General features: G+C 34.9%; 1 protein-coding gene across 5 annotated transcripts in view; it reads right to left on the bottom strand.

Annotated features, from left to right (window-relative positions):
* Nucleotides 1-24318, bottom strand: part of NFAT (nuclear factor of activated T cells 3) — an 87682-nt gene that overhangs the window by 5959 nt on the left and 57405 nt on the right. For 3 of the 5 annotated variants that reach the window (XM_089708846.1, XM_089708856.1, XM_089708862.1), the window contains exons 2-9: nucleotides 16390-16684; nucleotides 10637-10810; nucleotides 9306-9638; nucleotides 8773-8872; nucleotides 7400-7582; nucleotides 2943-3126; nucleotides 2002-2186; nucleotides 1147-1324 (exon numbers count right to left, since the gene is read on the bottom strand). In XM_089708846.1, coding sequence (XP_089564972.1) covers nucleotides 1147-1324; nucleotides 2002-2186; nucleotides 2943-3126; nucleotides 7400-7582; nucleotides 8773-8872; nucleotides 9306-9638; nucleotides 10637-10810; nucleotides 16390-16684 — 1632 coding nt within the window. The remainder of the gene's footprint in view (nucleotides 1-1146; nucleotides 1325-2001; nucleotides 2187-2942; nucleotides 3127-7399; nucleotides 7583-8772; nucleotides 8873-9305; nucleotides 9639-10636; nucleotides 10811-16389; nucleotides 16685-24318) is intronic. The other 2 variants (XM_089708868.1, XM_089708876.1) reach the window with 2 other exon arrangements.

The raw sequence follows: 24318 nt of genomic DNA, 5'->3' as shown, positions 1-24318 counted from the left end.
AACATAAACATGCACATGGATGACACAAGCAAACGACGGTTCAAAGCAATCGGTTATACACGCTTGTTGCGCACAAAAAACGCATAAGCAACGATTAATTAGTAATGGTTAATTTATTATTTACTTTTAAATTTTCGATTGGATTTTTTTTACTGCAATGATTGCTTATGCGTATTTAAATAGCCTTCTCATACAATAACGATGTGATTTCACATACATAAATATATGCACCATTTTAATCAAATTAGTACGTAATGGTTTATCCATAGTTATTTCAAAACATTAGTTTCGGTATAAGAATGCCTAGTTATGAAGCTCCACTGATATCGAAACAAGCATTCGAGTTCAAAATAATAGTTAACAATTGTTTCGGTTCAGTAATTTCTGGCACATTCGATGTGAACAAATGAACGATGAACGATTCCAAATGTTCGACAAAGCGTGGCTCTATGCAGTTAGTGTAATTACATAAAATTCTTACAAATGTAATTATACAGCAATTTTTAACATTTATTTTTACATTGAAGCGACATAATGTTAGTTAACATGCAACATGTTACAAGTGGTACAACGATTATAATGTTTCATTTGCATATGTTTATGACGCTCGCGCACTTTGCTGCTATCATGACCTTCATTAATAAATTATCAATGAATAGCGTTAGACGACATTGAAAAATATTTCTTAAAAATTGGAAATAGGATATGTATTTTTAGCGGCCATTTTGATAACCCAATATAACGGAAGTATTGTTTCTATTTACAAATTCAAGTAAACGAATTAACGTTTTCTTTAGTTCGTTACTTAAACATAGAATTTTGTTATTATTTTATTTCTATACAAATGCACTGTTATGTTTTTAATATTAATGTTAATAAACGTCCGATTTGTATTAAAAACAAAACAGATTAGATTCAAGTTTAGATGTATAACGCTGATAATTGCAACACGTGTTTTATTAAGTTATCCATGAGTATTAATTCAACCCCGAGTTATTTTCAATACTTTTTCATATCCCACAAAAAGTTCAAAACCCGCGCGCCCCACAGGCAAAGGCTCACAGCCATACAGCCAAACGTCACTGTCAATGTCATCTGTCAAAGTGCGCGAGCGTGTGTAGGCGTTGCGTATCTGGTGAGACTTACCGATCGGGTGCGCGTGGTGTCTGGTGCAGTGCAGCGGGCCGGTGTCGAGCGACGGCGGCGTGTAGAGGAACGCGTGCGGTTCGGACGCCTTGCCGCCGGAGCGCACGAAGATCTGCACGTTGATCGCTTCGGCTATGTCCGTGCGCGCGAACGCGGGCACGCAGCAGACTAGGTGCGTCTGGAATTGTAATGAACACAATTATAACACTTTTATGGTACAAAAAGATAAATACTTCGTTACAAATATAAGACAAAAAATATTTAAGCATTAGTTCTGTTTGAAGGCGGATTTTAAACCAAATTAAACCACCGATTAAAAATAGTAAATACTATGGCGCCTAGAGTATAATAAAAAATATGCTATAAAAAAATAAATATTTTCCTGTTATTAATTGCTATGTTAAAAATAACTCCAAATTGACGTAACATCAATCAATCGGTCAGGATCGATTAAACATGTTTTTGAATACAAATGATTGACCGGTTAAATTATAATTACTTAACACTCACTCAGCGAACTTACCCAATTATTTCGTGCGTTTGTAATTATACCTACTTTGAAATAATCGGTAATTTTAATATGATAAGTGAGTGTGAAAGATAATTGCACATAAAAATCCTGTAAGTAGTCGCATTGCAAATACAATTTAGAATAAAACTATCATTGCCTATACTTTTTAACATAATGACTTCTATCTGAACTTTGGCCGCTTTTGAGGTAAACAACCCATCTCATTGGACAAATGGAGTCTATTCGATTTTACTTCAATCTAGCAAAATATGAAAGCTATAATTTATTTAAATTATCTATAGAAAAAAAAAACAGTTTTATATATACATGATAAAGATCCACACCTGCTGCAAGAACTCTTTATCCGGCACCACCTCCTCCTCCCAGGGTCTGCCCTCATGATGACCACGGAACACCACCCGGGTCTCCTTGAGGAAGTTCTTGCCGAGGAGGTACAGCTCCAAACCACCAGTCGCTGGACAAGAGACAAGGGATTTGCGGCAGACCTCTGGTACTCCGGGAGGTTGGGCTGAAAACGAGTGCAAAGTTTTTTATTTATTTTGGACAAATTGTAAGAAATAATAAATGGGTTGAGCTACAGTATGATTTGTGTTCGATTTACAAATTGTAATATTAATATCGGTCAGTTTGGTGAAGTCTAAAATGCTTACGAAGATATTATATGTCGATTCTGCGTATTAATGTGTGGGTATACGTTTGTGTATGTGTCTTTGCGTCTATCTGTCGATGTGTGCGTTAGTGTCCTATGTGTACCGAATCACTAATTGCATGGTCGATGTATATGTATATGTTTGTGTATCTGTGTGTTATACGTGAGTGTGTGTTTGTGTTTACAATATAAGTAAGTGAAGTGCCGTGTTCCCAAGTGGGGTAAGGGGCAGATGCATTATGCATATATCTGTTTCACTGATCGATTTTCTTTAGGGACAAGTAGGTGATCAGCCTTCTGTGTCCTGCCAGACCAAGATATTTTTTAAGCTATTGCATAGCTTCTATCGCGGGCCTTGAGCGCGGGGACCGATTCTAGAAATTCCGTAACGAAAAAACCTCACGCTCCCCACTTCGACGGGCACGGAGGTGTGGCTTGAAGGCATAGCATGCAATAGCTTTATCGCGGCAGTCCCCGAGTGCCATACGTCTTTTTTTTTTCTTCTTCTCCACCGGGAATCGAACCTAGGACCCTTCGGTTCTACGCTCACGTACAATACATACACACTGTACAATTACAATACATACTGATACTGTATAAAAAGGCAATACATACTGCATATGATCGGCGTGGAGCACACTTGCAGCGTCTCCGCGCGGCCGGCCGCGTCCACGATCTCCGTGCGGAACACCATGCGGCACCGCGTCGACTTCTTCTTGCCGCGCGCCGCGTGTGCGCCCACAGCACCGCTCGCGCCGACCGCTTCGCCGAAACGGTGCTCCACGTCTACGTTGCGCTCCTGTGTGATATGTGATATTGTTGTAGTAAATGGAAATCTGAATGTGATATATGATTATTAAAGTAAAAAAGATTTACTGTCTTACCACAATAAACATAACAGGGTTTAACTTTAAGCGCGGGTTCTCTTTATCTGGTTTTTTCGTATTACACACAGACATAGATAGACTACGCAAGTACCGCGATCTGTATGAAAACCAAGCGTGTCATATTTTTTGTACTGACCTTGACGCGTTATGACGTCACGAGCGCTTTTTAGTGATGGTAATTTCCACGGACATGTATCAAGATAGACTAAGCGAGTGTATGTACTTCCCGTGTCCAAACTATGTTATTGAAACTTACTTGACGCTGGCCTACACTCAGTCCGCGCTTGCAGTTCGCCAAGGAAAGACGTGAAGCTGAATAAAGTAAAATGCCGAATTGCGCCGTTATAAACTGTAGAAACTCCACAGCTGTGAGTGGCCGAGTTAGCAGAGATGTTTCCTTCCACCGGTAAGTAATTTTCTAATCAGAATATGCACTATTTATTTTAAAATCAAATAAAGAATATCTGTGGAAAACGATCGTGACAAACACGGATACCAAATCATACGAAATGATTCGGAATACATTGCGGCTTTTACTTGGCACGGTAAAGATCGCGTCGTATGATAACAAGCAATGAATAGCGTCTTCTCATTTTTCTGTTCTCATTTTTCTGTCCAATTTTGTGGTTAGTGATGTTCATTTGATGCAACAGTTCTCGATTCTAATCGATTTTATAATCGAACAGAAAAATGATAATTTGTAGGAGCAATTTTTCAGAAAAAAAGGCATAGATTTTTTTTGTCATTTAATACGACTTGACCTAGAACTTTTAAGTATTTTAATACAAAGGTACTAAAAATAAATATTATGACATGGACGCCATTAGTTAAAGTGTCATCTTGGGAGTTTTTTAAAAAAACTCCTTATTGCTTAGACTATGTTTGTTTTTTCAGTTTTCCAAGTAACCCGAACATAAAAGGAAAATGGATCGATGCAACGGGACATAAAGATTGATTGATTGACAGTTTCATTACTTTCTTTCGGTGGCCTCTCTAGTACGTAGTACATGGTAACTCAATGGGCATATGTAAGAAAAAGCTAAAACACATTAGTGTACTTGTTAGAATATTAAAAGGTTTATAACTTTATTTTATCATCCCTCTGTCTATGGTAATTATCATTTTTCTGTCTTGAATCGATTTAGTAATCGATTACGATTCATTTATTTGACTACCTCTTAGACATAGATCTAGTTTGATCTGATTTCTTTCGATTTACTTCGATGGGATAGGACGATACTAGAATCGCCGCGCGAGTGGCGGCCTAATCGATTTAGCGTAAAATGAAATTAACATCACTAAAAAGCGCTCGTGACGTCATAACGCGTCAAGGTCAGTACAAAAAATATGACACGCTTGGTTTTCATACAGATCGCGGTACTTGCGTTATCTACTTAAATATACATGTCTGTGGTAATTTCATTTTACGCTAAATCGATTAGGACGCCACTCGCGCGGCGATTCTAGTATCGTCCTATCCCATCGAAGTAAATCGAAAGAAATCAGATCAAACTAGATCTATGTCTAAGAGGTAATTAAATAAATGAATCGTAATCGATTACTAAATCGATTCAAGACAGAAAAATGATAATTACCATAGACAGAGGAATGATAAAATAAATTTATAAACCTTTTAATATTCTAACAAGTAAACTAATGTGTTTTAGCTTTTTCTTACATATGCCCATTGAGTTACCGTGTACTACGTACTAGAGAGGCCATCGAAAGAAAGTAATGAAACTGTCAATCAATCAATCTTTATGTCCCGTTGCATCAATCCATTTTTCTTTTATGTTCGGGTTACTTGGAAAACTGAAAAAACAAACATAGTCTAAGCAATAAGGAGTTTTGACAAAAAAAATCTATGCCTTTTTTTCTGAAAAATTGCTCCTTCAAATTATCATTTTTCTGTTCGATTATAAAATCGATTAGAATCGAGAACTGTTGCATCAAATGAACATTACTAACCACAAAATTGGACAGAAAAATGAGAACAGAAAAATGAGAAGACGCTATTCATTGCTTGTTATCATACGACTCGATCTTTACCGTGCCAAGTAAAAGCCGCAATGTATTCCGAATCATTTCGTATGATTTGGTATCCGTGTTTGTCACGATCGTTTTCCACAGATATTCTTTATTTGATTTTAAAATAAATAGTGCATATTCTGATTAGAAAATTACTTACCGGTGGAAGGAAACATCTCTGCTAACTCGGCCACTCACAGCTGTGGAGTTTCTACAGTTTATAACGGCGTAATTCGGCATTTTACTTTATTCAGCTTCACGTCTTTCCTTGGCGAACTGCAAGCGCGGACTGAGTGTAGGCCAGCGTCAAGTAAGTTTCATAGTCTTAGTTTGGACACGGGAAGTACATACACTCGCTTAGTCTATCTTGATATATGTCCGTGGTATTACACAATAGACAACTATTAAAGTGCAGATCCTTGGTTTAAAGTTCTACTGTGTTTACATTGTTTTGTGGTCAGACTATTAAGTTTTATTTTCAAACTTAGTTCATTAATAGAGCCCTGTGTTATAATGAAAAGACGTCGTTAAATGGTAGAGTTGCGATAATTATTTGGTGGACATTTAATTTAGTTGACCAAGAACGAGGCTATATACTTAACATAAAAATATAAGATGAGTGAAACTGTGAAACAAGAATGTTTTGGCAATTTTTTCCGCTAGCTACTTTCCGGTCGCAATGATAAAAAAACAAAGTAAATAGATGTCAATCCAAACACATACCCAATGTAAATAAACAATCTTTACACAGATAGGTTGTACATCGTTGTTTACAAAACAATAGTTCAGCAATTGATAGCGAAAGAAAACATTGACCATCCCAGATAGAGTTATGTAATTCCAATAGACGAATACAATTTTCTCATCTTGAAGTCCTGGAACTTTCTCAGAATGGTTGAGGAAAACGCAATGAGTCAGTCCATTATTACTATTGTGTTAAGATTATTGCTCCAGTAACGGGCGCGTCGACCTCTCGTGATAAGCCACGGAATGGGCACAAAGGGCACCCGCCGCCGGTACTAAAATAACATCCGACAGATAACCACGTGCATGCTTTGTGTTGAGCTTCCTAATTGTTGATGGTAGGAATGCTCTGCTGGTCTTTGCACCGCGAATGAGCAATTTGTCAGAATTTGGGGGACTTTAGATGCGTCGTACTACGGGGAGGGAAGGTACCAATGGCTCGTATATTATGATAGGTATATCACTAGTATACCAGTCAATAACAGTCTTTCAATAATTAAAGAGAGTAAAGACAGAATTTAATCATTAGACGAAAGTATATATATTTTTTATTAAAATTGCGTTAATTGAAGTAGAAATCTTTATCGTAATAGAATTTATACTTTCTTTATTATTTTCGATCGAAATTTGAACTAGCCCAGAAGCTGTAATAACGCCCTATTAGACATTATTAGGGAGAAATTTCTATGGAGTATTCATCAAAGACAAAATTCCTTGAAAATATTTTATCGTATGAAAAATCTGAACGTAATTTTACGAAAATTGAATAATGAGCCCGAAAATTGTGTCTATTTTCCCTTTCATCATTTATTGTGTCCTTACTTGTTTGTTCATCTCGTTTTCACCTTCGGTCAAGGTCGCTACTCTTATTTTGTGAAAGAAATGAAATATTTGAATTATTCTCTCTTAGTTACAATGTTTACTAACAATTTTTGTTTTTAGAATTTGTTTCGACGTAAAAACATATATTTTTGTTTACGAAAGCAATTTAAGTTTTTGTAAAAAGCGTTAAATGTATATATTAAAATTATTAAGCGTTAAATGTATATAATAATATTTAAAAAGAAAATTATTTTATTTATTTAGTATTGAAAGCCTTCTTGAACCTGTTTCTATTGCAATTTTGAAGTAATGACTGATATTTTATATCGCTTCTCAAACAAGGCAGAGCAAATCGAGTAGAATTATGGCAATTTTCAGAAAAGTTATCGAATACAAGACTACACCTATTACCTCAGTTAATTCCCGAATCCGATATATAAATCTAAACATCCCTATTACCAAAACATCGTTTAACGTTACAATAATTTGATCCTATCAAAAATAATTTCAAAATATATTCGTTTACTGCTATACAATACTTTTGGCATTACGATAATTCTATTAAAGACTATATCCTTGCACACCACATACCTTCAAGATCCCCACGCAGTCGCACGTAACCTGCCAGTTCTTGGCCGGCTCCAGGTCGATCTCTATGACCACAGTGCCGTCCTCCTTCCTCTCTTTGCAGGGGGTCGAGTTCTTGCCCGACACTCGACATGCTTGGTAGAACATGTGCGGTGCTACCCGCCCTGTGTCTGTGCCTATGAACACCTGTAAGAAGAAATATTGTTAGTATTTAAATTTTTGCCGGACATTTGACATGCTTTGGTAAAACAGGAGGGGTACTCGACCTTTATCCGTAACTATGAAAACCTGTATAGTATATAATTAGCATTTTAATAGGCAGGATAAAATTCAGAGGAAGGGCAAATGTTTACTGGGTTTGTTTTCAATTTTTAGGGCATATGTAGTCGGTATTTTAGTTTTAATTAAAGCAAGATAAAGGTAAAGGCAAATTTTAATTGTTTAAAAGCTGTGTGGAGGTACATGTGGCCAGTTTTTTAGTTTATAATTAAGTCAGGATAAGGGTAACGAGCTTATTTTAATTGGGATAAATTGTTGTTGATACCTGAATAATTTGCAATTAGTTTTTAATTAGGTTTTCAGAAGGGTTTAATTGTTTTGTTTCAGTTCACTTGGAAAATAGCAGCGTAAAATGCGTAATTACGCTTAGGAGAACCATGGACTTTTTGTAGCGAAAATTAAAGTTAGCGGACGCGGACGGTATAGGGTGATAAATAATTCGTCATGAGAACGGCTATCGTCCATTGACGTCATTCACTTTGAAAACTAGTTATATATCATTTTATTCACACACTTTACAATATTAAAGACAAAACGAAACGAATATAGTACCTATTCGTCCTGAACAAATGGAGATTATTCAGATTTGAGTAAATGCTATAAATGCTTCTGCAAATATTATTTAAAGGCAAACAATTTTTGTCGCACACTTCTAGTTACTTTTATGGTTGTCCTTAGAAATAATTTCATGTGTTGAAATATGAATTTTTGAGCAAGAAAAGTACCTTTGTTAAGTTATAAGATTTAAATATAATAAGAATTCCTTTAAAGCCATGTTGATAAATTTTTATTCACATTTTTGGAAACACATAAATATTTTCATTTTCACTGAGTAATGAACTACATATCCAGAGGATATGAAACTTGCTATAAGGTTGAGTAAAGTGTAGGGTATGGGTATACTATACCCGTGGCCCCGTCGTTGATGCGGCTTGACGGAATACAGTGGGGTTTTGGTCGGTAGGAATCCGATATAACCCATGGCCCTTTCCCCGGAAGCCGTGGGTATCTATGCAAGATTTCCCCACTTAAAAAAAAAGGGTATGGGTATACAGTTTTTTGTGTTGTATTTCTAAAATAAAAGCAGTCATATTTACCTGTAAAACTGCTGGCTTATCATAACCGACTAGCTTCACTATCGGAAACCCATTCCCTGAATTGTCCTTTACTGCTCCTCTGCTCCCTTCAGTCTGATATCTGGAAAGGATTTGGTAGTATTAAAATCTATTTTAAAGTTATTTATGGCTTTATTATGATGTCTATTATTAATTAATATGTTTTCAAATGATACGTGACTAAATTATATTTGTAACTTGTTTTATTAGCATAAGTATATGTATATTTGCATAAACTAAACCATTGACGCGTTTAAAGATTTTTGACCGTACCTAATTACAAAATATGTGTATCGACAATCGATTTAAAAATTCAAGATTTTTTTTTAGTTCTTTGAATTGATTCTAACATTTCGAACACTAGTATGACGAGCTTTTAAATAATTAAAATATGTAAAATATTTTTTTTTTCAGTGCACAAATGACGGACTTTAGACATAACAAAGGTCTTTTAATCGTTATAGCTTGAACAATTTCATAGTTAGTTCGATTTGAACATTTAAAATGCATCTCACCTCGCTCTGTGCTGCGACTCCGGCTGGCAGAGTATCTGCAGCTCGACCGTGCCGTCCTTGGACTTGCTGGTGAGCGGCGCGGCGAGGCCGGGCGGGCCCGTGTGCGTCATGGAGGCCAGCGCTCTCCGCCGCGCGAGCGCCTGCGCCAGCTTGCCCCCGTATTTACCCCCCAGCTTGCCTCCCAACTTGCCCCCAAGCTTGCCCTCCGCCGCGTACTTGCTGGCCAACTTGCCAGTGCTGCCCAGTTTACCGCACGACCGGTACGCCGGCTCTTGGAACCTATTGTTGGAGTCGGTTATTATTGGACTAGATATGCTGCACCCCGCTCGAATCCTGAAAACAAATTACCTATACATTATTCGATGAGAACGATAGTCGAGTAATCTCCCAATTACAACTGTGAAGTGTGAGTTCGATCGATTTATCAAACGACATCCCGCCATTTCGTAGATCCCGTTGTTAGGCGAACGATTTACGTAATTAAGGTTCAGAGTTCGGATCAGTGTCATTCAATTTTAGATAGGCAGATAGCTGGGGATTTATTTTGTTTAATATTATATCGCTGTAGATGTTGTGACTGTCGATATATCACGTAGTGCGATAACGGACGTGTTTTTAAGACCACACCGCCATACATAATTTCTGTTTAAGGGGGCGCATAAAGCAAAATAACCAATCTTCTATTAGATGATACGTGTAATATGCAAGACCAAATCTAAAAAATAAAATATATATCAAACTAGATGATATGTTCAACGATTCTGTTTAATCAAAAACATAACCACTTTTGGCGCTCTTTTTTTCTCGAGATAAACGTTTGATTTTGTCACGATAAAAGTGGTTTATCGCAGATAAAACCAAAACTAAAAGTAATTACACAAAATGCTCTGACAAATATCTTGCAAATGTTTTAATATAATTGTTTATGAAAAAAAAAATCATAATAAGTATTACCATGTCAAGTAGAAAACGTAAAAGTGTGAAAATTAGAGCTAACTTGGTGATTTTTTTTGTATCGAGTAAATTTTAATATTTTATGTTTTTGATTAAACAGAATCGTTGAACATATCATCTAGTTTGATATATATTTTATTTTTTAGATTTGGTCTTGCATATTACACGTATCATCTAATAGAAGATTGGTTATTTTGCTTTATGCGCCCCCTTAAATACATATTACATTTATTAGAATTTAGAACAATTGGTTATTTTAGTGAAACATGCGGGGTTAGATAACAACTGATAGCGCGGGGTTGTGGCCGCAGCATAAGCGTATAAGGCTACGGCCACAAGCTCGCACACAGCGTGGTAGAGCAGTATGTGTAACGTACGCGGGCACAGGCAGGGCGGCGGGCGCAGCGTCGAGCGGCGCGGGCGCGGGCGCCGCGGGCGGAGCGAACGCGTACACGTCATTCGCATCTTCGCACTCTATTTTAACGTCCGACTCGTTTTCACGACGACGCTTTGTATCTGGCTGATCCCATTCCTCCGGCGCGTCCGACAGTCTGCGCACACCCGTTACAATTTCGAATTTAGATCGTTGCAATTTATTTTTATCTGTCAAGGATGAATTATAAGCCAAAAGCGTGTCGCAGATCTTGGGAGTATCAAAATTTTTTATTATGTCAAAACATGCTTTATTTATAGGTCATTTTAATCATCATTTTAAATGCAGGAATGCAAAAAATTTAGGGGATATAGAACGCGCTACTTATACATGCGCCGTCAGGTGCCAGAAAAAATATAATTTAGGCGCTTCTATTTTTAACGTTACTTGGCATCAATCAACAACAAGAGAACATGGAATGGTTAGTTGAAAAGGTTAGTTTTTAATCGACCATTAAATCGTGTAATACATTCTACACATATGTTAATCGTTCAGACATTGACCAAGAAAACATCAGACGTCACAGACCACCATTACCACCAACAATATCTTAAAATCCCAAAGGTCAAGGCAAGTCATTACGTATTTCATACGCTTTATTAGCCAAAAAATATGGCATAACTACTTTGGATGTCTAAAACGTGATTTTTATAACCAGTTATTGGTACCAAAAAAACTTACCGTCGACGCTCTTGAAAAAAACCTATGAGAAATATTCAATTTTGAGAATACATTTTGAATTAACAATTTACGTAAAAAATTGTTTATTATATCTTAGATGCATCTTCAAAACAAGTTACATTTTAGATCGTTTTCAAATAAAAAGTTAGGTACGCCATTTAAAAGCTATAATCAAATGTTAAAATATTTGGCCGTCATCTTAATTAGAACCGTCTCTACTAAAACCTGTTATAACAACCCAAATAATCTACGAAAAATCCAACAATCTATGAAATTCTAGAGCTTCCGCGGTTACCTAATATGTGTTCAGTTTATCTTTATTAATTGTGCGCGGGCGCAGCGTGGCGCCGCACGTGGTGACGTACTTTTGGCAAGCCGGCAGCCGCCGCGTGATTCATTGCTACCTATTATAGATTTTACTCTACTGAACTTTTATTCAGTACTTCTTGCCGTAAACAATGATGTGGGTTGCCATGGTGATATGAATTTGTTTAGGTGTGTGTCCTATTGTTCTGGTAAAGCATTCAACTTATGTAATTTTGTATTTATATAAGCATACTAGCGACCCGCCCCGGCTTCGCACGGGTGCAATGCTGATACTAAATACACTACAGAAAAACTGTGAACGTTGTATATAAAAACATAGCGGCCCTCTCCGACTTCGTATAGATAGCCTGGCGGCCGGCCGGTACCGCCGCAAACGCTACGTCCCGCAATTTTTAATTCTGTAATATCTTCGAAAATATTCACTTAAATCATACGGTGTAAAGGGCCATATAGATCTATATTAAACGAACAATGTATTCAAGGTATTTAATTGGTTAAGGATTAATGCTGTATTGGTTAAAATCGCATCGAAAATTAGCCATTATTTTTCGTAAAAAGTAAATGACAAAAAAATGTTATTGTGGGTTATCCATAAGAGATAGACATATACCATCGCGGACTTTTCTATAGACCTTTTCAATGTGTATAATACTTAGTACATTATTTTGATAAAACTCGTAGGGTTCAGCCTGCGTTTGCAATGTAAGCGGAAAAAATGTAATTTTTTACGACATCACTTTAGAAACCTCAAAAATAACAGTACTTCTCCACTATTTAATGGATGTTATTATATATATAAACCTTCCTCTCGAATCACTCTATCTATTAAAAAAAACCGCATCAAAATCCGTTGCGTAGTTTCAAAGATTTAAGCGTACAAAGGGACATAGGGACATAAGGACATAGGGACAGGGAAATCGACTTTGTTTTATACTATGTAGTATAAGCATATGTATATAAGCCTCTTTGGAGGTATACACATAAGGAAAATTTGTTTTGTTTTGTTCAAAGTACTAAAACATTACATTACTTATTCTGTTGTTTTACAATTTTGGACAATAAGTAAACATGAATAATTAGTGTCTAATTTTAATTCTGACATTATATTTTCAATTTTCAATAATAATTTACAATTATCTGTTTTGGAATTTGAGAACTTAATAAAATTAATGTTATGGACCAGTCTTGTCAAAAATATGGTCAACTCAATTTTATATAGTGAGAAGTTGTAAAAACAAAAATGTCCAATAGACCGTCTGTCATATTTATGCATTTATTAAAAGATAGATTTAATTGAACGCGTCAAGGATAGCTGCCAAAAATACCAAATGCTGGGGCGACACTCAGGAGGCGATTTATTTGCGTGCGTCATTCGCGAGACTGGAACACATTGACATATATTTGCATTTATCCATATAACCTGAAATCACTTTATCACTCAAAAACGTAAAAGTGTGAAAATTAGAGGTAACTTCGTGATTTTTTTTCTGTCGAGTCAATTTCAATGTTTTATGTTTTTGATCTGACAGAAACCTCGAAAATATCATCAAGTTTTACATATAGATATTTTATTTTTTATACCTATTTGGTCTTGAATATAACACGTATCATCTAAAAGTAGATTGGTGATTTGGCTTTATACCCACTCGCAATTTTTTATTAACTACGGTCACATTTGTTTGTTTTTTTTTTCTGAATTATGGACAGCTTCATAGACTGCATTTGATTGTAGATTTAAATTTCTACCTATCAATTTATTTGCTATTAAATAGGACTACTGATAATGATATTACTACAAATGAATGTACTGCATGTTATTTCAAAGAAGTCCCTACTTAATGATCAATTACGTTTCTTCTTCAACTAACCAGTAATTTAAATGAACACCATGTTCTATGAATAGAGCGTATCACAGTGACAATATTGATAGGTTATCAGATGCGACACTCTTATCTCGCCTGATACCAGAACGGAAGTCACAATGCAAACATTTTGTAACTATTTAATGATTTGAAACAATTGTATGACACGTTTTATGATTACAATTACGCAGTTTCGATTCATACACATTGAACTATTTGACCCCAATTTTCTAAGAACGGCTTGTTGATTTTTTTGAATAGACTACAAATGTTATCAATTCGTTTGTTGTTTGTTTTATGATTGGAATCAATATGATAAAGAAATGGTTCCAAAAATAGGTATAATGCTAAATGTTCCAAGAATAGATATAGGTGTTAACATAATTGGATATATCATATAACTAATCGCGACTCCTTAATCCTATTAAATCCTAATTATAGGTCTTATGTATATGTTATATAATTAATAATTTTTGGGAGTTTCGCAATCTGTTTGTATAATAAATAACATCAAAACTGGTAAATTAAAAGACATTCATATTAAAACTTCATTTTTCTTCAAGTATTGAACTTGCGAGATTTTTAAATGACTATCTAAATACCTACCTATAGGTATGTCTATTGAAAACTCAAAGAGATATTGTCGTCTAATAGTAGATTTACTGCTAAATGAGATAGCAAAAACGATAATCACAGATTTTTCATTTGATAAAATCCTTTTCCCCAAAAGAGACTAGAATCCAATCTCAACAATGATAAATACTATCTTCCCATATTTGAAGATGAAATACTTTTGATAATATTACGTAATTTGATAACATTAAATAAATGATAGATGTCGCCGCCAATATAATGGAGATTAGGTAAGGTAAGTTGGTAGATAATGTGTTTTGTTTTACTATATTTGATATATTTGTTACTGATTATAATGACTCAAAAGATAACGACCGATAAATATCGCCTAAATAGGCCCATTTATTTGGATTATTTTTTGAGACATTTTTATATCACAGACTGTAACTTTAGAGATAGAAATTTAGGGTAGGTATAAACCGACAAAGCCGGAATCACATAACTACATCAATTATGGACTGTCGACCTCTGTACAAAGTATTTTTGTTAATTTTTCATTTTGTAGGTTTTTTTTGCAAAATACGTTAATTATATAGGTAGTATGTGAGTCTTAAAATGCCAGTCGTTGATACGGTATTCTCTATACGTATCCTGTACCATTTATTGACATTAAAAATTACAAATCGTATGCGATTACCGATATCACAGATATTAAGCGCTAATTGTTTGCGGTTTCCGCGTAAATGACATTCTTTTTTGTACATTGTTGACATTTTTGTTTCTTATTAGCGCCTGTGTCTTACTGGAATGGGCGTTGATGGCATTAATACTTATTTAAGTTATTTTTTATTTAAACGTAAGAAATATTATTTTTATTGGAACGAAGTTCCTTATTGCGCGTTGCGAAAGGGGGCTAAAAGGAATAAATTAAGACGAAAAGTTGTAAAGACACTTTTTGCTATAGTTGCAATCCGTGCGGCGTGCGTTTCTCTGTCTGTCTGTCTCTAACTTAAAACTTCGTTCCATCCGGGAGTCCCCCCTCAAGTAAATAAGTACATACATACATTTTATTTTTAATAAATAAGTACAGATACATTTTATTTTCAATTGTTTAATTAAGGATCATAATTTTATGTTCAGGCCTAAAAGATTATCACGTGCTATATTTCACTTTTATAACAGTGTCGATTAGATAACCGTTATGTTTTTAAATCAATTAAAGTATTCACGTGTACCCCTAAAACAACAAACAGTCTGTCAACAGATAATAAATAAATAATAAAACAGTAATTATATATAAACTGCATCTCATAGATATCAGAGCGATAAACTGAAAATTACGTGAATGCATGCATCTCTAGGTACACCGAAGGTCGCTATAAAATATTATCTATTTAAACATTAATCTATGCCTTATATTAATAGTCTATGTGTACAGTTATTTAGTCTTCTGTTTTGGGTAAATAACCTAGGTACCTACATCTATGTTATAAACACGAGATCGTAACTGTGTATGAATTATTAACCTGAATGAGATTTTTTTCTTTTAGAATGGATGTAAGAAAATTTATAAATTACAATATTTTATACAAGCCGAATAAACTTATTCAATTTTTGACCTGTATGCCAAGAGCTAACGCAAAAAAAATGCCTTTGGCGGAATTCGGAGGCTCCATTACGTAACATTTGTTGTCATGGCAACTAAAGTGTTGACACGAAGCAAACTATAGTCTATACCTAAATTTTAAAGTGGCGCACGAGGACTGATGTGATCTTGGTCAAACAAGTCTAAATTAATATAAATATTAGTCGTTATTATTTGACATACAATTAGTAACATGCTAATTATTTAGTTGTGTTATGTGTAAATGGTTTGTTCTTAATTATAAGAGACAGTACGGTTGTTAGGTATTATATTATTTGCTGTACAGTTTTAATTTGTTAAAGCAATGCAAACGACAACGGAAGCATAACATGTAACAAGGCATTGCATAATAGGTATTAGGTACTCCACAAAGCGAATATTCTTAATTACCCATACGTTTAAAAAACGTATTCATTTTACGTGCATTTTTTTACTAATAATGTCAGACAATCCAACATCCTTGAAGTCAAGGATTGTATTAATAGTTAGATTTCCAAAAAGGCTTCAACGTGCAATATCATTCGACGCAGCATCACAATTAGTTAGCATAACAGACCCACATTGAAGACATCCCGACGAAGCGTTAACATCCAGAAGCGAATGTCTCACCTGTTGACGGGGTCCGGGCCGAGCCCGCTGTCGTTGCTGTTCTCGCACGGCTCCGGCGGCCTGATCGTGTGCGTGTGTGCGTAATGCGCGAGCTTCCCGAACTTGCCCAGATGCGCGAACTTGCCCGGGTGCGCGCTCTTGCCCGACATGTCTGGGTGTGCCATCTTGCCCGGGTGCGCCATCTTGCCCGCGTGGAGATACTTGCCCGGGTGCGCGCGCTTATGCGGCGCCCGGATTACCTTCCTGTGGACGCGGGCGCTCATAGTCGCGCTCGTGGACATGGTCATTTTCATGCCTGTCAACAACACGGAGCGTTAGGATGGGCTGTACCGTGAGCCGTATTGTTATGGACCGATACTAGACGTTGGATAAAAAATAAAGGTCCATTTAAAATCAAATTGAAAATCTTATTCCTTTATAGACTATGTACGATATTTAGAGCTTTATACTTGACGATAATAAAAAGGAGAGTAAGAAAGCGACGCGATTAATATAAATTATACTAACTTATACTCTCATAAACACTCCTACATTTGGTACACCATCCACTCTTTATAATCCTATGTTAATTCAAGTATCAATTACCGTATACATAACAATGTATAGCCGTTTTATATTCAGATGTTTACATAGTCCATTATTCATGTGTAGCGATAAGAGTATAAGACGGCCTTGAACCGCCTTTAGCGATTCATCACAATTCTGAACACAATTGTGAGTAAGCAAGATTGCCATCAAATCGTAAAATACTGTACGCAATGCGATGAAATAATACTTCCGATTTATACGACGAATGATAATTTGGGTGACATAAAGTTTATTGATTGAAATATTAAATTATGTATACAGTACAATTGTATGTAAATAACGCGAATCAAAGTTAAAATAGAATCGTTTACAAAAGTATCATTCTGTTAAGAATCATAATTCATAAGGTAAGTTAAAATTAGATAATTCCTGGAAGCAATTACTTTTAAATAGAGCAAGAATAACCTAAATTATAAAGTGTCAAATATATTACGAAATAACTTGAAGTTAACACGAGCGAAGCCGACGGTGAAAAGTACCTACTATTATAATTATTATAAATTGCTTACGCATGCTATTTTTTCGTATAAAGTGTATTCAAGATCTTATTTCTTTAACAAATCTTACGTGATTTCGTTGGTTTATTCAAAACTGTAAAATATTCACCCTCTTTAAGATTCGTTTAAGAGAGAAGTCAAGGCAAGGATTGTATAAATATTCGAATTAAAGATCAAGATTTGACCGGATATGGGTGCATTTAACTGAAAAAGGTGGGAATTGTTTTCCTTTTTATCACTTCATAGGTGTCTATAATTATAGTGATTACCTGATAGCTTAGGTATAATTTGATGATAGAATTATTCATATTTTGTGAGGTAGGTAACTACTAACTAGGTACCTACATGAATTTATTATTTGTATAATTTCAAAATTACCAAGATAATTAAGAAAGAAAGAAAGAAAGAAAGAAAGATCATTTATTTGACTCCACAATAATAATTAATAACAAACACAATTGACACAGAATACAATACTTAATTCAAATTAAAACAACACAACATGAAACAAAACAATACAAGTATAATAAATGAAAGAGTAAAATAAAATAAAATGAAGCTGAAAAGTGGAGCCAAGTCAGGTAGCCACTCAGCATAAGTTGCAATATAGTTGCAACGCTGATTAATTAATTACAGGCTAAAGCCTTGGAAACCTGGTGGCCCTTGACAAATATGGATCAAAGATTATTAGTTTGATTACGAGTTTGACACAGTTGTTACAGAAATATTAAAACAAATACCTCTAACAAATGTTTTCGGGTTTTCCTTTGATATAATATGATCATAGATATTTAATTCAAATATGAAAGGAAGATCCAGATACAAGTACACTTAGAAGATCTACCTCCTTTTAATTGTCATTTTACTAAGTGTATCCCTATCCGAAGGTTCTGCTCATTCATCTGTCTTTACAAGTATCGATAAAGCTGATCATTTGAGGGCCACTCATAGTACATTACCTTCAAGTGACGTAGCTAGTTTACCTTCATGTCTCATAAGACTGAATGAATAACTTAGAATCTTGTTAATAAGTTTATTCTTTACAAATTCTGAAAGTCACATTTCTGGAAACAAGGGTTTCAACTTTCAACGTTATTCTTTTTTAATCTACAAGATCTTTTTCCTGCTAAACATACAGACAGACAGACCATCGAACCAATGACTCATAGATATAGATAACATAAAAATGCGCGATGTAGGTGATAAAGATCGCAAATAAAACTCGTCCTTGAGTCGACTGAAGGCTGTTGCGTAATCCGCTGACACCACACTACATAATGATATAATATGTATTGTAAGGTTCCAATACATATTTCATATATATGTGTTGTTGTATGTGTATTCTAAGGCTGACACAACAATATTGATGGAACGGGTAAGCGATTACTTTGAGTGCGGTAGATCGGTATTCGGTACCATTGTACGGGTAAAGTGAGTCGATTTGGGAAAGCGTTTACGGGCCTCGTGTTCGTGTATCTGGTACATTGATTGTAATAATTATAATTCGATTTAGCTAGATTTAGGAAAACATAGGGATTCAAATATGTTGGTGTTAATAGTTAACAAGACTCTTGTCTTTACGATGTGTAACGTAAAGACAAGAGATGTTTAGTAAGCTATTCTGGGATAGTATGCAAATAATGTTCTTATTATTGTCATTAGTGATTGTTCTACTAAGGTTCTACTAATACGGGAAGCTACCAATGTCAAAAAAGTTGTATAAATTAATAAATACAGAGATGTTTCTTGATTTTTCGTGTAAAAACAAACACCGCGTTTTGGCTGATATTTGTTATTCAGGTAGAATATAATAGGCTAATGGAATACAAAACACATATGGGCTATGGGCAACTAGTATAATGTTTTCGTAAGGCAATATATGAGCTTAACCAGAGCGCCGAGACAAACGTCAAAACGCAAAGGAATAGAATACGCTTTCGATACTAATTGACATAAGCTTATGATGTTTTGCTAAGGATTTGTTCACCCTACCAACGACGACGACGACAACGAACAAAATTTTCAACACTAAATAATATTCTCTGAGATTAGCCACGGCCTGCAGGACTAAAATTGTTTTGTATTTTGGTAATGATAAGACCTACTACAATATACACCTGGCCTCTATCGTTACATCTTTGAAAACATTGATAAACAATTATAAACTAAGTCTAAAAATACATTTCGATAAGATTATTTTTATCGTAATCTTATCTATGCCTTCGTGTTATTATTGTAAATGTTCACTAGCTTTGTTTTGACTATTTTTATTTCCATTATACTATATGTATATTTTTATACCGAATTCCACTTATAATCTATAATATTGTATTAGCTCTTATCAAAAATACATAACAATTTAAATTATTAAAGCTTGGCTTACAAAATGTTCGTAATGGAAAATTATTGACTATTCACATAATGCACCTCAAAATAATTTATAAATATAATTGATTAATCAACAAATAACAAGATGATTTGCAATTCAATCCATAAACTAATAAGTATTAAATAAAAAAACATTGAATGTCAATTAAAAGTACCGCAGCATTATCGTCATTTCTGCTCAGAATATTTCTGTTCAATAGACCATAATTACACAGTATTTTATCCTTGTGCATTGTTAGCTTCATTAGATGCGTTTTTGCATTAATTTCATAGATCGAGAACGATAGCACACAAAGTAAACAATTTCATTGCTATGCGAAATACGCTCTTATCTCCACGCAATAAGTACTAGGCTTTAACTTACAGATCATTGGACGCTGTAGGTAACCTAAAACATTGAGTAATTAATGTTTAAGATAGAACATTATAATTGTTTAGTGACAGCTCCTGATAACGTTATTTGATAGAATAATAACTGCAACAACTTACTGCGTTTATTATTAACTGATATTGTAAACAATTCGTTTTAATAAGTAAAGACATGAATTACACATAAGTTGAATTTCATCTAGATAAATAACGTAGGCTGTACCCCCTACAGTGATCGTTCAGCGACTCAACGCTATATCATTTATATAACAGTGGCCCGAGTTCATTACCCTGGGGTGCACCGCGACCTCAGATGTCAATTAATAAGTAGCAAAACAATGTAATGCTAATTATACATTATATAATATGAAAATCAATAAAAAAGAACAACGATATACATTATCAATGCAATAAAAGGATGGTTAAAGTTCAATTCCTATTGAAAATTTCAATAGCTATGAATATTTATTATTGATAAGTGCAACATGTTTACTTTCTTATAATTTAATATAATATAAGCACTATATGTTTATCAATACGCTACATTATTGATAACTAACATGAAAACAATTATATTTATAACCAAGCTTCATAGAAAGCCGAAAGTTTTAAATTTTTATACAATTAGTTTATTGTTTTGTAGGATTAAATTTAAATCTTTTGGCGAAAATGTTCAGAGAGCCTACGATAGTATTAATGAATAGACGTCATATATTTTTCAAATCACAAATTTTGTATCATTTTCAAAGAACAACTACAGTGACACATACAGTATTGCCGAATCTTCTCTGTAGAAACTGCTTTCCGATCCTATTTTGATGATTCGAATGCGCCTCTAAAAGAAGTCTACTTGAATAAATACATTTGTGGAGTTTAAGTTTGCATTTATGCAATTTAGATATATTTATAATAGAGGAAAACAAATCTAGTGTGAAAAAATGATGACACGCTTTCATATGGGTATAGGTGAAACGCTGTCCACGAGGGAGCTATTTTACAAAACTGCATACAGCTCAATCATTTCGTCTGCTTACCACAATATTTGGTCCAAACCACAACCAAAATCGAAACTATAATTCTTCATGTGAATATAAAGACGATACTTACGTAAGACATTATAATAATGGGTCAGGAATTGAATAAAATACTGTTGTTCTCCACCGTGGCTTCGCACGTGAGCTATTACAAATTTAAATGAACGCTCACTTCGACTCGTATTTTTGTATATTAAGTAAGGCTATGTCAGGTAACGCAATTATTTAAATAGAAGCAGATCTTTTTGTATACGCAGATGTGCCGAATAAATAAGCGAGTATAAATAACGTTAATGACTTTTTGCCGTCTACAATTATTGTAGGTTTTGCTTGGTGGAATATGTAACGTGTTATGGAAATAATATAGTATCTTTGTATGATCAATTAGTTGATTGGTTATCTAGAATATGTATTTTTTTTTTTCAAAATAAATTTTTAGTCTGTGTATATTTACATTCTGTATTTTTGTTTTCTAAATAAATTAATATTTAAGAAATTGAACTGATAATCCAGCTAACGTTATTGGAGAGCTGTGAGATGATATGATTGGATAACTTTTTTTACTACAATTTATGAATTTCGATCTGGTCCGCGGACGAACCCACGGGCAAAGTCAAGTATTTCTTGTGTTAGTCTGATGTATAACCTATATTAGGTACGGTACAGGTCCATCCTAATCCGTCGAGTAGTTTTTTCGTAAAAGTATATAGTCTAACTATCCATACCCACAATCTTTCGCATTTTTAATATTTATAGAATCATAACAAAAATATTTTAAGTAAACATTTATCCTATTTTTAAAAGAAAGATTAAGTAATGAAGAATATAAACTTATCCACCCACGTAACGTTTTAAATATCTTCAATAAAAAGCCGGCTTGTCAACAACAGACAATTTAACCTGGCGACGAACTTTACCTCAGTTTTGAATTGTAGATATCTAGGTTTTTTTCAATGCTAACTTATGTTTTGTATTTTTAGACGTAATGCAATGGCGAATGGTTAATTATATGATAAGTCATTTTTATGGTCATTTTGTTACTATTGGTTTTAGTATAATATTATTGCTCAAACTATAATGAACTTTCATACGCTGGAAAGAAAGTAAGAAAGTTGAAGATGCAATTGAATTTTCAAGTCAATCTTCATAAAAGATGATAGACCGGGAGATACTGACACAAAATTTCGAGTCATTTGTAACAGGATGGCGGTTCTACAGGGTTCTTAGTACGCAATGACAAAAAGAAAAATGATGGTGTGAACGCTGGTACCGGCGGCTTAGTCGCGTGGGCGTTAGTCGAACTCGTCGGAAAATAGCGAAAGTTAAACGATTTGTAACAGTATGGCACTTATTTTTCCTGGAAGTTTGAGGATCAAAGAATATAAATACAAAATTTCAAAGATCTAGGTGTTGGAAATCTTCACTTATATAAATTAATACTAAATTAATTTTTCAAGTATGACAGGACTTTTTCCCCCTACTAGAAGTATGGCAAATATAATAATGGTCACATTTTATCAAATACTCTCCAAAAATCCAAATGCAATACTGGTACAAAAAGTTTGGCGAAATAAATTTTTTTTGCAGATTTTCGGCGGTATGGCGACCATTTGGAATCGTCCAAAAAGTATGGCATGGCGATTTTCGTAAATGGCTGCACGACGATGGTTACCTGTACAAAAGTTAGCCTGGTACAAATGGTTGAATAATTGTTTTATTTAAATCAACATATTCGCGTCGGTATGGCGGGCTGTAAGTCACACCGGAAAAGTATGGCATGACACTACCGCCTACTTCTTTTTTATGGGCTATCGGTAAATACTAAAATTTTTGTGTTACAAATCGTTTGACTTTCGCTATTTTTCCGACGAGTTCGGCTAACGCCCACGCGACTAAACCACCGATACCAGCGATCACACCATCATTTTTCTTTTTATCATTGCGTACTAAGACCCCTGTAGAACCGCCATCCTGTTACAAATGACTCGAAATTTTGTGTCAGTATCTCCCGGTCTATGAAGTACTAGTACGGTGCCATACGAACGAGGCAGTCATATAGAAAGACATAAAGCGGGAACACATGTCAGTTTATCTAAACCCATGTTCACAGTTCACACTCAACCACAATCTGAACATCGATCGTCCGCCCACGCTCGCTGCAAATACAGCATTATCGCAATTTATAAGAGGCTGATGACCTGTGGAGTAAATAACTAAATAACAGGTGAATGCCTTCACCTTCTCCATACTATATTAGAAACTACAGATCCGGTATTCACCAGATACTGGTTTCGACAAATGGGTTAGACGCTATCAATTAATGGTTATCTTTAATCGCCAGTTTTTCTCGTTTCTAACTATCTCAAAGCTATTTATGCGTCACAAATATGCAATAAACACGTCGAGATAGCAACTCGATGCCGTGTTATTTATAGAAAGTATCAAAGCTTATAAAAGAACGCGTAAAATATAAAATTTCACTAACAATGTCACAGTTAATCATAAACACAATGCATCGTGAAGGTCGCATGAAATTAGCACAGAAAATCGAATGACTTGAATAAACGACAATATAAAACAATGGAGGAGTGTGAGGCGAATCGTATTCGTTAATTGTTCTCTCTATTATGTATTAGTGGCGTTACTTCATACTTGCCAGAGTTAAACCGGCTATTCACCTACCTGCAACAGGGGCAATATTGGAATTAGCACCCTTAATTGGCTCCTTACTTGTGATGTGTATCTAGGCAAGCAGGGGCAATTGAACAGCTGAAATTGGTCCGACCGCCGACCAGCCGAGATTATTCCAATATTGCCCCTGCGGCAGGTACGTGAGTAGCCGGCTTTAGTAGTTTCGTGCCAGAGCTGCAGAGTTACGTGAGGCGAAACGGGCAGGTGGGTTTATAATTAAATATAGGTCACAGTTAAAGGTTTGGTGCTTATTTTTAATAGGAAGATGCACATAGATAATCGCCACTAATGAAGTAAGGAAATTACTTTCCTACATATTTCTACATATGTCTTGTATGGGACGAGTTGATGGATAGGGCTTA

The sequence above is a fragment of the Colias philodice genome, chromosome 2, assembly GCF_061535455.1.
Source record: "Colias philodice isolate Cphi_HAF_F1 chromosome 2, ilColPhil1 Martin Lab GWU primary, whole genome shotgun sequence".
NCBI classification, from domain to species: domain Eukaryota; kingdom Metazoa; phylum Arthropoda; class Insecta; order Lepidoptera; family Pieridae; genus Colias; species Colias philodice.
This window is presented reverse-complemented; position numbering and strand designations above follow the sequence as displayed.